Source organism: Budorcas taxicolor, chromosome 10 (assembly GCF_023091745.1).
Source record: "Budorcas taxicolor isolate Tak-1 chromosome 10, Takin1.1, whole genome shotgun sequence".
NCBI classification, from domain to species: domain Eukaryota; kingdom Metazoa; phylum Chordata; class Mammalia; order Artiodactyla; family Bovidae; genus Budorcas; species Budorcas taxicolor.
This window is the reverse complement of record NC_068919.1, coordinates 43,984,259-43,999,481: the sequence shown is the minus strand read 5'-3', so window position 1 is coordinate 43,999,481 and position 15,223 is coordinate 43,984,259. Positions and strand designations below refer to the sequence as shown.

Sequence of the window (15,223 nt, the reverse complement as noted above, 5' to 3'; positions counted from 1 at the left end):
ATTCATAGGTGTATGATTTTACCTTTTTTAAAAAAGATAATGTGCATATAATAAAGTACATTGAGTATACCAATCTTCAGTGCATAACTCAGTGCATGTATATGTAGCCATATAACCACCATCCAGTTCAAGATCATAGAGTATTTCCAACACCTCACAAGTTTCCCTCATGCTTCTTCCTAGTCAGTAAACTCCTCTCAGAAATGGCCATTTTTTCTGACATTTGTCCTCTTTGATTCAAAGGTGTTTAAAATGTGATACCTGGACAGTTTAAGTCTGATAGAATGTATCATACATTTAAGTATGAGGGCTCCCAGGGGTTGGTTATGTCCTAGTTTGTGGACTAGCCCTATTTTGGGTAACAGCTCTGCATGGATGAGGCTGAAGGCTGAGAATATTCTGGAGCAGTTAGGCATTTTAAGAAATGTAAGGACTGGATTGTTTTCTAACTTTTCCCCTAGACTCTTAATAAATCTGTATCCTTTATCTGTATCTTAGAAGAAAGAGAAATCCACTCTCTCTTCTGGTAAGTTTGCAGCCTGTTAGGTAATTGAGACAGTTTATAACTAGTGACAAATCAAGTTCAAGTAAGAATAAGAATGAAGAAGAGAAATGGCAGCCTTGGCACTGTTACGGTTCTGCCCATTGAGGAAAGCGGTGTTCATTCACTCATTTATTGACCAAAATACTTATTGAGGGAGTACTGTGACCCAAACCCTGTTAATGGGATATAATAATGAACAAAAGAGAAACAGCCTCTTGCTCTCAGGGTGCATGCAGTCAGGTGGAAGAAACAAATGGTAATCAAATCGTTGCACTGGGAGGTAGGGTGTGAGCAGGGAATGTCTGAGGTAAACGCCATGAGGCAATAACGTGGGAATGGGGTGCAGAGGACAGAGTGTGTCCATGAGAGAAGGCTGGCGAAGTCAGTCTGGCTTAGATATCCTAAAGGATGTGTGTGTGGATCCCACTAGTTTTATGATTAGTCTGACAGTGCAGATACTATCTTTTGATAGAGAAGTTTTCTTTGTGTATGCTTTAGAGTTACTATAGGATAGTAGTTAGATTTAGGAAGGGAGATGAGGTCTAGAATATAAAAATGAAGGTAATTCCTCATGTTTCCTGAAAAATGCCTGAGTTTTTTTCTTTCCCTCGTTCCTAGGAATTGACCCATATTATTTCCTGTTTGAGAGGAGAGGAGACTGAGCCATAGAAAAGCTTTGCCACAACAGTTCTGTGTGGAGGGCCAACTTCTTAAATCTCCTGATTCCTAAGCTAACTCCACTTTTTTCTTGAGAATTTGACATCACCTCTTTGGTACGTAAAGTTTATCTCTGGGGAAGAGAACTGAATTATAAAGGGTTTACAGAGCCCTTCGATTGTTTGGAGGAGGAGGATGGTGACGCTTTATCGTCTACTTTAGGTGCTCTCTGCCTTCTGCTTCTTGGCCTACGTACACTTAGGCCTTGGTAAGAGTTTTCTCTGTGAACCAGTTCCACCAGTGAATCCCTGTAGGGTTGGGACTGAATTATTTGCATATTTAGTATGCTGTTTAGCCTCTTTGAAATGTATGCTGGTACTAATCAGTGTTGACAAACACCAAGGTTCTAAACCTGAGCCCTGTTGAATAGCTTTGTCTAGTGGAAGTGTCAGTTGATTATGTGAAATGAAACAGGTCAAGCCTGATAGTCTTTGTCTGAGAATAGCAGCCTGTGAAGACCATAAAACTGTTCATGATATGCAGCATATAAACACTGAGGGACTGAGAGATGCTACACTTCTCCTCTTCTGTCCTAAAGTGACATGTGGTCAGAGGAGCTCTGCTGAGTTGGATCCATCTTCTCAAACCGGCACTGTTAGTCTGTCTTTATTTGATTCCCATTGGAGATATAAGCTAAGAGCTCTGGTACTTGAGGATATGACACAGCTCCTTTGTTACAGTAATGAATGTAATAAATTAAGGGAGAGACCCAAAGGAAAGTTGATTGTTGGTCGTTAGAGCCCTAGTTGGAAATTCAGTTCATCAGTGAGGTCTAGTGTGGCAGGTAGAGAGGGAATACGCCTGTTCCAGCTGGATAAGCTGAGTCACCACTGAAGGTTTACGTGTTGTACTGGCCTCACCTGAGGTTGACTGAGTATGCTGTGATTTCAGGGTAGCATCTGAAATTCAGGGAAGATGGTATAGTTTGGTTTTCTTCTTGCAACTTTTGTTTTATCCCACTGATTTAGTGACAGTTTCCTGGGACATCAAACCCTGTGAACCTCACCCAGTTTAGATTTGAAGGCCTGTTGGGGATGGGGGGTCGGTGGTGGTTGGCTCAACAAACTAGTAGATTGGAACTGTTTGTTAAAGAGATAATCCAGATGTTAAAACCATGAGCTTTGGGATTGGTACCTTGGCCCTGAGGGATTTTTGAAGCAAAATGGAGTCTTTCTGTCAGTCACTACAGTGTAGTTTCATGAGCCACATCTAAAGGCACTCCTAGCCTCAATGGAAAAGCAGAACAACTGAGTAGTTGAAAGAAGAAAGGATTGGCATTTTCTTTCATAAAACTCAAATGGATATCAGTACTACCTATAATTTAATTTGTAAAAGATTTTCAAATATTTATTTTTCCTCTATTTAAAATAATTTAGATCCCTGTACAGCTGTGAAACAGTCCTCTGTTAGTTGAGACCCTAGAGAATATTATGAGAATATTTGGGTCATTTTATTTTTTTGAGTTGTCACATTTTTTAGATTTGGATCCTCATAATATGCTTAGAACCATGATGAATTCTCCCTCCATTTTATTATAAAAAAATTAATATTTAATAAAGCAACCTGACTGACATCCTGGCGAGGGTCATTGGAAATTTGAATCTGGAAATCACTTCTCTTGATTCTAAGCTCAGTTTTCTTTTTTTCTACACCATGCTGCCTTCCTGGAATTGAGCATAGCCTATTTTTTCTTTGTCCATACAGCTTTTGGTGAAAACTAGCTAGCCAAGACTGATAACCCTCACATCCAAATATGTGTGACCTGTCTGGTCACAAGCAGATTATACTCACTCAGACACAACTGTCACTTGCTCAGACCACAGCCTGTGAGAAGCTTGATACAAAAACTGTAACAAGAGGGGAGGACAGTTAAATTTACAGTGAAACAGCACTGGACAATTTGCTACTTAGACCAGATTAGCTATAGGTAATTGGCAGTTAAAGAGATCCTGTGTCTTTAAAGTCCTCTAGGATGGATATAGAGCTCTATCTAGCAGAAAAAAAAGTATTATTTTTCTTATTGTGTTTGGACATAAGTAGGGTCCACTGCTGTTTATGTCCTCTGGGCAGAGCCATAGTCCTCTCATGAAGACTCTTTTTCCCATTCTTAGCCTGGAAGAGAGGCCTTGCTCCTTACTGAGGTAGGAAAGTGGTGTGATCTATGGCATATGTCCTGATAAAAAGCAATTAATGGCCTGAAATGTGTGATTACAAACCAGTCTGTGGGCTGGAAGTCTGAGAGATAGAGCTGGGTTCCAGAGAGGAAACGGGAATTTGAACATTTGTTGTTACAGATACAGGGAATGGGGAATGATTGTCATGGCCTATTTTGGTCCCTTAGCTATAGCCACTCAGAGGAGAGTTCTTGATGATCAGGTACAGAAGAAAGTGCAATAGCAGTGGCAAGTAATTCCAGAATTTGGTACATAGGGAAGTATAGTACAGTTAGGCAGAAGGAGACAAGAGAGGAAAATACATACAGAAACTCCTGCAAGTTGAAAGTGCTTTGTAGTCTCTGTAAGGTGTTGCCCCTCCTGATTCTGTACTTTCTCTGCCATAGAAGTAGCAGGTCAGCGCTTTTCATTTCCAACTACCATGTTGGTTACCTTTCCTTCTGTGGTTAAACATCTCTGCAGTGACCTGTCAGAGAGTTGATTATTAACTGCATAAAGCCAGGGATGCTGGAGGGAGCAGATGGAAAGTGGTTTGGCTGCTACAGCCAGACTGCTAAAGAATCCTTGGCGGTTTTTCAGTATATCTTTGGAAAGGTACCATCAAAGTTACTATGAAGGCTGCTGGGTTTGGAAAGCTGAATTTCTGAAGAGTCACCTGGTTGGAAAGTGGTACTCTCAGAAATAGGAGGGTGGTGCTCTCCATAGAACATCAGGACCACTACTTATTCGTTCTCAGGATATGTTTTCTTTGTTTGCATTCTGGTCATTCAGAAATTTTAGGGAAGGAAATTTTAGTAGGGAAGGCACTTTTGATAGGTACATTAATAGAACTTCAGATTTGAAAAAGGCCCTGGACATGTCCAGGTTACTCCTACCGCACACAGAAGAATTCTTCATGCAATTAGCTTGACAGGAGATGATGCTTTTTCTGATCACTGCTTTCAGTGATAGAGATATGGCTTCATTAAGCGTTGTGGGTCATTGTTGGGAATTTCAGATAATTACGTTTTTTTCTCCTGAACTAAACATCTGTCTTTCTGTAACTTGTACTCATTGGTTCTGTTTATACCCTCAGCATCACAGAATAAGTTTCTCTTCCACATTGCAACCTTCATACCCATCTCCTTTCAGTTAACTCCTTTCCATACTAAAGAATACCAGGTTCTAAGACCTTTTCTCTTATGAAATGGCTTCTTGATGTTTTACAATACTCTTGGCTATCTCTCCATTTCATGAATATCTCGTGGAAAATATGGAACCTGAAAATGAGCACAGACCATCAGATGTTCTTTTCATCTCCAGCTACTTTTTAAGAAGCACTTAAAAAAGATGTTAATGGCAATATTTCTGCTTACTAGAAAAACCAAAGCAATTTTCCACAACAATTTGGAATTGGGACAAAAAGAATTTGAGGAAGTCTTTTTTTTTTTTTTTTTTTTTACTGATATTAAGGCTGTAATTTTTGAGGTTTGACATTATTATAAGCATTGATTTTGCCTCATATCTTCTCCAGGAATATATGCATTGAGTTTACCCTTAAAATTATAAAAATAATTTGATATTTATGTTTACAGGAATTATTCAAATTTATGCTACACTGAAGTGACTTTAATGTTTCAGATAGTTTTTAACAAGATGGATATATGTATGTTACATAATGGAAAATCTATTGTTTTAACACATGACAACATGACTCAGTGTAAGATTCTTGAAAAATAACTTTCTCTTCAAAACTATAGATTTTTTATTCTTTTTTAACATTTAATGTTACAGAACAGTCTGAATGTTACGGAACAGTCTAAGGTTGGCCTAATTTTTGTTCTTTGTAACTTAAAAATTTTGCTAGAATGTGTGCAAGTTTGGCTTTTTAAAAAATTGATTTTGCTGAAAAAATACTGAACTTTTTCAAGATCTTTTTCAGTTCAAGGTGTTAACTTATTCGTTATGTCTTGATGCGTTGCTTTTTCCCCGTTTGTTCTAGTCTCATCAGTTTTGCTTTGAGTATTATTAAATATTTCCTTTTAATTTCCCTCGTTATTTTCTTTTTGCTGTCCTTTTTCCTTTGAAATAGGATCCTCTGCTATTGGAATAGTATCCTCTACTACTCCAGAGGAGTATCTCAGATTTTCTTGTAATTTCTTCCACAGTTTTAGTTCTGTGCTTTTTTGATTTGTGTATGAATTTTAATTGGTGTTACATTTTTCATTTCCTTGCATTTTCCTTTTTTTAAAAAAATTACATTCTTTTAAGTTCTATCTTTTCACTTCCCCCTGGTATCTTCTTAATGCTCTGCCTTCCTTACTGTCATGCTTTGTTTATCTTGCTCCATACTTGACAGGTCAGCCCATACAGTAGAGTGAGAACTATCAGGAGCTCTCAGTGAGCTCTAACATTTTCTTGTACTTTATATTCTTTCCTTTATATACCCTTCCAGAGTTTCTGTTCATTACCATCCTGTTTTGTAGAGGAAGAGTTTTTGTTTGTTTTTTAGAGGAAGGTCTTTTGAAAATTCTGTTGTTTTTCCAAGAATAAAAACGCATGGGATTTGTTCTAATGGTTTACATTACATACTAATGATGGGGCAGCTCCAGGGGAAAGAGGGTCGAGTGGTAGGTGAATGTGGGTTGTGCTCTAAGCCTTACGACAGTTGCAGAGATTGAAGAGGTGATAAATTATGATGTCGGGCAGAACTATGCTTTAATAATTCTTTGTAGTGCAGATTCAGTTGGCGTTCCCATTTCTTTGCCCTTCATAATACAATTATTTTCAGTATCGTGTTTCACTGTCTTATTAACTGTCATTTTCTGCTGTATCCCCAGTGCATAGTTTAGTGCCTGGGACTTAGTAGGCAATTAATTATTTTTTTTTAATGAATCCACAGATAATATAGAGAATTCCAAGCATTTTACTAAAAATCTCTTCAGAGTTTTTGATCATTTTCAGCGGTATCATATCTCTAATTTTTCAGAGATTATGTTGCTTTTACCTTGCGGGTCACATTGTTTCATAGTTCATAGGTTTTCCCTCATGGTTTTTGTTCATTCTTTTATGAAGTAAGATCTTTGTGGACTCAGTGCCAACTGTGGTCACTTGCTGTTGGCACTAAGCTCTCTACTTGGTTAAAGGATGTGTTTTCTTCTCAGTGCGTGTGTGCTAAGCCACTTCAGTCTTGTCCGACCCTTTGTGATCCTAGAGACTGTAGCCCACCAGGCTCCTCTGTCCATGGGATTTTCCAGGCAAGAATACTGAAGTAGGTTGCCACGCCCGCCTCCAGGGGATCTTCCGACCCAGGGATCAAACCTGCATCTTATGCCTCCTTGTTAGCTGGTGGGTTCTTTATCACTAGTCATTTTCTTCTCACATCTGTGGCTAAATGGCAGATTAAAGTGCAGTCCTTTCTCTCTTAAATCCCAGTTGCTCTCAAGCATTCACTTGGTATAGCTCTGGTCTCCTAGGGTGACATCTTCTCTTGAACAGGTTCTCTTGAACCCTGGTTCTTTGACACTGCCTTGAGAGAGAAGGTGCAAAAGTACAATTTGTCTTATCCCTGTTCTATCTATAGCATTTACCTGTTGGATATTTACTTCATAGGATTCATTGCGTTCCCTCTGGTTTCCTCTTTCTGCTCTGCCATCTTCTGAGTTATTTTCTAAATGCACATAGAAAGATGGTAAACAAGGGAGTAAGTAAGAACAGAATTCTTTGGCATCATCCTAAAGTAATATCTGGATGGTATATTTTGGCTGTCAGGTTTTCGAGATGGTACACTCCCCAAGGAAATATATATATTTTCTTTTTTACCACTCACTTCACCCACCCCTCTTTTTAGCTATCTCTGTTCCATGTTGTGAACATGGAACAATGTTGATGTTTATCAATACAGTGTCATCAGTCTTACAAGAATAGGGAGACTTATGCCACATTCTAGCATTAAGTTTTTTAGTACTGTTCAGTTATTGATAAGGTAATATTTTTTTCTCTGTGTGAGTGTGTCTTTGTGTATCTTCATGAGGATTTTAGTGGGAAAGACTACATTGAATTCTGCTATTTAGATGTAATTTGAAACCTGGAGTTTAATAAGGCTGGTTTAACTGAATGTAAGCTGATGGGTTAAGTCCTCTTTGAGGATTGTCTCCTCTAATTGCAGTTTTTGTCCCTTTCCTGATATTGTATTTTTCCCCAGTCCTGTTTACTTTTCTCTTTTGCTTACCTGCAATTAGATACCCTCCCCCTTCCCCATATTATTTTTAGTAGGAACAGGCCCTGTTAGTAGAGGGATTTAGCCTTTGCTAGCCAATGTTCTAAATCTCTGATAATTCAAGAAGAAGTATGGAGAAGTGATGTGAATAAAATTGTACTGGGGGATGTGCCAGGGCCGTATTGACTGAGGGAAGATTGCCAGCTGGCAGTGGTAGTAGAAATCAGTCTCTTGGGAATGGGAAACTAGAGGATTCCTAGTTAAATCTTAGCACAGAATCTCCGGGCAGTTGGAAACACTGTACTCTCCCCTGGGGAGATGGAGTGGGAATTAGCTTTTTCCTTGATCCAAAGTGACTTGGTTGGAGATACAACTGAACCTGTTTGTCTTGTCCATTGTGATGTGATAGCCACCTCGCAAGGGACTGTTTTGTGTGGGAGTTTATTTCAGGCTGTCTCTTTGCCTGTATTGTTTCCTTTAACAGCTCTTTACATTTTCTTTTTCCAGCAATGATGTTGTCCACTGGGCATGTACTGACCAATGTGGCAGGTCTGAGAACGTAGCTGAAGCTGAAACTAGGAAAGCTGGGGGCAAGGAAGAGCCTTGAATCTTGAGGTGGGACGTTGACTCTAAGATGTCCTTGAGCAGTGGAGCCTCCGGAGGGAAAGGAGTGGATGCAAACCCGGTTGAGACATACGACAGTGGGGATGAATGGGACATTGGAGTAGGGAATCTCATCATTGACCTGGACGCCGATCTGGAAAAGGACCAGCAGAAACTGGAAATGTCAGGCTCAAAGGAGGTGGGGATACCAGCTCCCAATGCTGTGGCCACACTGCCAGACAACATCAAGTTTGTGACCCCAGTGCCAGGTCCTCAAGGAAAGGAAGGCAAATCCAAATCCAAAAGGAATAAGAGTGGCAAAGACACTAGCAAACCCACTCCAGGGACGTCCCTGTTCACTCCGAGTGAGGGGGCAGCTAGCAAGAAAGAGGTACAGGGACGCTCAGGAGATGGTGCCAATGCAGGAAGCCTGGTTGCTGCTGTTGCTCCCAAGGGCTCAGAGAAGGCGGCTAAGGCATCCCGCAGTGTAGCGGGCTCCAAAAAGGAGAAGGAGAACAGCTCGTCTAAGAGCAAGAAGGAGAGAAGCGAAGGAGTGGGGACTTGTGCAGAAAAGGATCCTGGGGTCCTCCAGCCAGTGCCCTTGGGAGGACGGGGTGGTCAGTATGATGGAAGTGCGGGGGTGGATCCAGGAGCTGTGGAGCCACTCGGGAGTATAGCTATTGAGCCTGGGGCAGCGCTCAACCCTTTGGGAGCTAAACCGGAGCCAGAGGAAGGGGAGAATGAGTGTCGCCCGCTAAAGAAAGTCAAGTCTGAAAAGGTAAGAGGTGGCCAGATCTGGCTGCCCACTGCCAGTCAGAACTGCCCCGGACTAACCACCTAACGCTATGTGCACTCTGTGGGAGGCTCATTAGTTTGTGGGTAATGACCAATTACAAGGTCAGAGCAGCTGGTAATGATAATGTGGTTTTGTTCCAAATTAGGGGATTCCCTGCAGATTCATTAACAGCAGGCCTGGACATTTTGGAGAAGAATATCTGTTGTTGGGGCAGCTGCTTGGTAGAAAGAATTTTCTGTAAGCCAAGAACCTCCCACCTTGTCCTTGTCCCACCTGAGTCACTTGTTACTAGAGATTGGCATCAGCCTTTATGTGGTTCCCAGCTTGACATTTCATCCTTAGAATGATTGATAAACTTAACAACAAGTTGATAAGCTTAATAGGCTTTCAGTTGAATGCTGTTTTTAATGGGATATATGGTGATGCTGGGTCTCTGGAAGAGACAAGGGTTAAATAATTTTCATTACATGTAATTTACCAAGTGTTCTATCGGTGACTGCCAGAGAGCAAAAGGACCCATTTGGGGCAAGTAAACAGTGGAGCAGGAGGTCCTGAAGTACTTAATCAGCTGTTATGAATTAGTGTTGTGGCCATGAAATTTTGGCCTTGAAAGAGTCTTTGGCCACTAACGTATAGTTCTTGGCCGAGTATCTCCCTCAACTATGGGAATCAAAGTCTCCTGGTGGTTTAATAGCTGCCAGACAGCGTAATGATACCTTGCCTTCTGCTTGACTTGGAAGGACAGGTGCCTACAGCCCCACCAGGGGCTCTGCTCCTTTGGGAAAATTATCTTAGTTCATGTCTCAGTAAATGGAATTTGCAGGCCTAGAGCAGAGTGCCTGTGAGTCTAGGGTCAGCTCAGGCTGCCTTAAACTTCTGCAGCTTACACTTTCCTACAAAGTGGCTGGCCTGGTAATGAGCTCTTCATTGGCTCTTGATTTTCTGCTCTCTGCTCACCCTGTGCTTTCAGCTGATTCCAGCAGATGCAGTATAAATGGATTTCTCTGTAATTGCATCCGCTGCAACAGGGAATACCTATTTCCATATGTAAGTGTTAATAAATAGAGGCTGGATGTGTATGTTTGGGTGGTAGTGTCCTCTCAGTGCTGGCTTGTGTTTTCTTTGCTGTAGGTATTTTGGTCCTTGCCTCTGGCACATCTATAAGTCTTAGCAACATCTGGGCTTCCCTGGTAACAGTGCTGTCAATTTTTTTCCACTAATAACCCAATGGTTTATTCCCTTTTACCAGTGGCAGCTGCCAGAGAGACTGCCTGTTTAGGTGACAGATGCTACAGGCCACCTCAGGGGAGTCAAGTCCCAGCAGGTTACTGGCGTGGTGCATCCTGTGCTGGCTGTGATTTACCATTTTCTTTGGGTTGCAGATGGGCAATAACTGTTTTAAAGAGGCCTAGGAGTACCAGGAGTTCTTGCTTCTGTTCCAGGCCCTTTAACTGTTCCCTACCTCTGGCATCAGCAAGCTTTTGCCACATCTCTATTCATGTTCATAATCTTTGTTCTTCGTGTGCTGCAAAGTGGCCACTTCTGGAGGTGACCTTCACTTTCCTTTCTGTTTAGAACTCTTGACTCATGTTGCAATCTTCTAAGCCCAGTAGTGGTCTGTGGGTGAAAGGATTAATGATGCTTAGCTTCATGTTGGGTCTAAGTCTAAATGTCCTTGAGAGTCTCCAACAGAGAAGCAAATGGAACCCTTTTTCTCTTACAGGTTCAGGGACTAGGTAGGTGACTGCCCTTCGGATTATAATTGGGCTGAAAGATACAGTATGTTCAGCTAAGAATATATTTTGGTCAAGGGAAATTTGGTTCTTAGTAAGGTAGCTGTGTTATACACTTTGTCTCCCAAAAAGACTGAGAATGGGGCAGTGGAATGAGAGAGACTGTGCTTCTGTTTTTGGAGGAAAGATGAAAGTGCTGAGAAGTACTTTTAAAAGAGGAGACTTGCTGCACGGTTTGCTGTTACTCTAGGCAAGAACCTGCTTTCTCAATTCTTTTCCTTGTTCCCTCAGTCCTTCTGGACGGTCTGGTTCTGGGGGGTGCCATTCTAAAGCATTTGGCGGTCGGAATAGATAATTATGTAAATAAATGTTTGGAAGTTGCTAGGAGATGAAAACACTGTGCAGAGAGTCAGCATTTCTGGAATGGGAGGAGGGGAAGATGCAAAAGGGAACGTAAATTAGGAATCTTGGAATAGAGCAGCTTTTGAGAAACAAGGACCCCAGGGTTTGGGGCATAAGGGGTTTTTGAGTCAATGTTTGATGATTGATACTTTACCTTAAAAGCTAAGTCTTTGAAAACTTGTTTAAGATTTATCTCTCTGAGCTATGGGCTTGCCTATGGCTTAACTGGTTTGGAATGTTCCGTCCATGTGGGGACAACCAACAGAACCAAAACAGCAAAACAGATGTTTTGATATAATCTAGGAATTACATATGCTGAGCTGGAAACTGTCATGAAGAGGGGAAACTCATAAAATTTGGAAAGGTTCTTAGCTGGAGTCTCGTTAACCCATATGCACTCCTCTAGCCCCTTGGAAACAGGAGAGAAGAGAATGGAGTTTGTGGTATAGGACAGAATTGTTACATGTCTCCTGCTAGCTAATGAGGAGGATTTGAATATTCAAATTCTGTACTTCAGGATGTTCTCTCTTATCAGGGTACAGGTGTCTCAATCCACGGCTGAGCAAATTCCTATCAGCAGAAGAAGTGGATTTCCCTTCATGGGATCTCACTGCTGCTCCCCACACTTCTCTCTGGCAAGGCTCACTGTGCTGTTTCCCAGAGTTCTAGGAGATACCAGAGATGGCTGTTAGCAACTACTGCTGCCCTGAATTGTCCTCGAACACTCCTGCCTCATACTTCCTGCCAGCTGAAGAGATGGGGGAAGGGAATGTTGAGGCATAAACAAGACAGAGCCTTCCGGCTCCTGTCTGCTCCCTTGCCTCTGATTTGATTGATAGGTTGTTAAGTTAGGGATGGAGGGGGAGGTCGGACGAGGGAGGGTGCCGGTCTGAAAGTCCCCAGCTTAGTGCTCGCGCTGCTGCTCTGACAGGCAAGAAAAAGAATTTCCATAGCACCGAAGGCAGTGATCTGTGTGGACTCTGAGGTAGGGCTTAAGCCAGGAATTTAAGGTGAGGCTCCCCCACCCCCTCCGCCGCCCCACGAACCATGTAAAGTTCTAGTGGCTAAAGGATCTAGAAGTTCGCAACCAGAGCTCTCCTTGTCTCTTTAGCTGCTGTTTTTGATCTTGGAAGGTAGAAACACTGCAGTGTGCTTTCCCCATATTTGTGTCTCAGCTTCTGCTGCCCTCAGAATGCTGCATACACATACTTAGCACTTCCCTCACTAGTTTAGGATACAAAGAAAGCTCAAGTGTGCTCTTTGGGCTCTTTTGCCTTCTGATCGTGCTTGCTGTCATATCCTGTGTTCTAAGAGCATCTTCCTTTGCCCTTGATTTTGTTTTCTTGCCCTAGTTTATGCCTTCCAGCTCATTTCTCTCATGTTGCAATCCCTCATTGCTCAACCAAGGTCAGGTCTCTTTTATTCTTTCTGATCCAAGGCTTTCTCTCTTAACGCCTTCCTCCTTTGCTAGCAGTTCTTTCTCAGCTATCGATGACATAGCAGTGAGCCTTGCTTCCTGAAGCCAAATGTCCTCAAGCGTTTTCCTTCATGGAAAAAATTAAAAAGAAGTTGAGATGATATTTATGGGGGACAGAGATGCATTCTCAAACTACAACGAAGCCTGAGCTTAATTTTAGTGTTTCTTCAGCAGCTGTGTTTTCCACCTGGGTGTTGTAATTCAAGGAGGGCCCTGAGAAAGATTATCTAGTCCAATCTTCTCACTTCATAGAAGAGGGGACTGAGACCAGGGAGGTCATGCGACTTACCTAGACTCTCAGAGGGAGTCGGTGGCAAAGCCGGGGTTTTGTTTACCAGGTTCTTGTGGCATATCGTTACGCTGGGATTCTTAACAAATCCTTCATTGTTATGAAGGATTCTGTTTTCCCACTTTAAAGACTACCTTAACAACATTGGGTATATTAATAAATGCCCAGATGCTCTTAAGACTGCTTTCATTGGTTTTCTGTATTGATTATAATATTGTAGACTCTCAGTAAACAATAGATCTTTGAGTTTTGCTTTCTTTGGTAAGGTGATGATGTTTACAAAGAACAACCATTTGTATCTGATGCTGAACCTCCTGTATTGTATTATACAGAGGGAAGAATGTTACTTTTAACTCTGTACTTTGAGCTTGACTTACTGAGAGAGTGTGTTTGTGTTCTGGAGTATTATTGTTCAGTGAAATTTTCATTGTTATCACTGAGGCATTGCCAGCTCCCTCTTTATTTGGCAATTGCAGGTATGAAAAAGCAAAACAAAACCCTGCTTTGTGCTTCTTGAATATATCACTAATAGGCAGACCTTAAATGTATTAATATTGTGGATATTAACCGTTTCATAAAGACATGGTATACTGTTAGATACCATTATCATCTTTCATTCATTCTATGTATTAATTGAGTGCATTTTAGATTCCAGGTATTGTGCTTAATACCGGATATTTACTGATGAATAGAACAGAAATGGTTGCTGCTCTTTGAGGAGCTTACAGTCTACCAGCTAGGGCAGAGTTCTTGAAATTGTGGCCCATAAAACCATGTGCATCATATCATTCGAGTGTCAGAAATGCATATCCTTGGACACTACCCCAGATCTGCTAAATAAGTGTTAGGAGTAGGGACCCAGAAAACTCTCCAGATAATTGCTATATACTTTCATGTTTGTGAATTTTCTTTAACCATTGTTAAAGATGGGCACTTCATAAGGTGGGCATTGAGATCCACTTCTAACCTGAAACACCAGTCTTAAACTGCACATTAGCTCTTACTTATAACTTAATGGTTAAGAGTACAAACTCTGGAGCCAAACTACCAGGGTTTGTATCCCAGCTTTGCCACTTATTAACTGAGTGATATTGAACAAATTACTTAACTGAGCTGCCTCCATTTTCTCGTCTACACGATAGGAAAACAGTAGTTCTTTACTAGAATTTTTATGAAAGTAAATTAGTTAATCCATATAAAACACTTAGAAAAGTGCTTGGCACATAGGGAACATTCAATAAATATTGGGATAAAAAGAAAAACATGATTTGAATTGAAATATGTCTCAATTGACTCTAGGCAATAATGAGCTGAAATATCACAACATTCCACCTATACAGGAAGCCCAGTATAAACAGATAAGCACGTTGGCTAGGACTTTCAGCACTGTTCTCAGAAGACGTTCCAAACCTGTATTGGGACCTGTATATGCTTGTGATGTGTTCTACAGGCCTTGGTATTTATAGTGGGGTTTGGTGAGGTAGAAGACCAGAAATTGGTTTCCAGAGATATTGCAGCGGCCTGTTGAAATTCAGGTTTCATATGAATTGAGTTTCCTTTTTGGCCAGAGCCCTGGTGTGGGGTTGAGTATGTTGGATAGATATTGCTGTGGGTTTGCCAGCATGTGCAATCTCATGTATGCTGGAAGAGCACTGAATGTTTTTGTTTCTGCACAAGAGTGCATGGAAAATCTAAGTCCTAGTCCTTAATCTTCCTCCCCCAGTGTGAACTTGTATTTTTGCCATTTGGGTATAAGAGCTATTACCAACAGAGCTCATCCAGGGAGGCAGCAGGGCTTGGGCTTTCAGGCTGGAGGTGGCAGTAACATGCACAGCTGAGATCCTGCCACTGCTGGCTGTCTGAGCCCTCCTCTCTGTGGTGTTCACTCTTCAAGCTATGCTTGAGTAACCCGCCTCCAGAGCTGCTGACAGGGCTGTGTTCAGAGGCCTTGGAAATTACACTGTTCATTTCCTTATCATCCCCTGACCTGCAGTGCAGAGCCTTCTGGTGCAGGAACAAGGCAGAAAGAAATCCAGACGGCTCCCAGCCAGCATGTGTCAGGGACTACAAAGAAGGAAATTGGACTTGCTCACTTAAAAACCATGGGGTTAGGCTTTGATTTTTGGTCCCTGCCGAGAGTTATTTGTGTGTGCGTGCATGTTCTATCTCAGTGTGCATGTATAGAATGAGTCTGTACATGGCAGAGCTGTAGAGGAGGAGCGTCTGAAAGTAGAAAGCAGAAAGGAGATTGCTTTTCTCATCAGTTAATTTACCAGTCTTGCCACTGGAT

General features: G+C 41.6%; 1 protein-coding gene across 2 annotated transcripts in view; it reads left to right on the top strand.

The window, feature by feature from the left end:
• ZNF609 (zinc finger protein 609) overlaps positions 1-15,223 on the top strand; it is a 195,294-nt gene that overhangs the window by 16,570 nt on the left and 163,501 nt on the right. For both annotated transcript variants that reach the window (XM_052646253.1, XM_052646252.1), the window contains exons 2-3: positions 1,163-1,317; positions 8,141-9,014. In XM_052646253.1, the coding sequence (XP_052502213.1) occupies positions 8,268-9,014 (747 nt within the window). In that variant the 5' untranslated portion in view covers positions 1,163-1,317; positions 8,141-8,267. The remainder of the gene's footprint in view (positions 1-1,162; positions 1,318-8,140; positions 9,015-15,223) is intronic.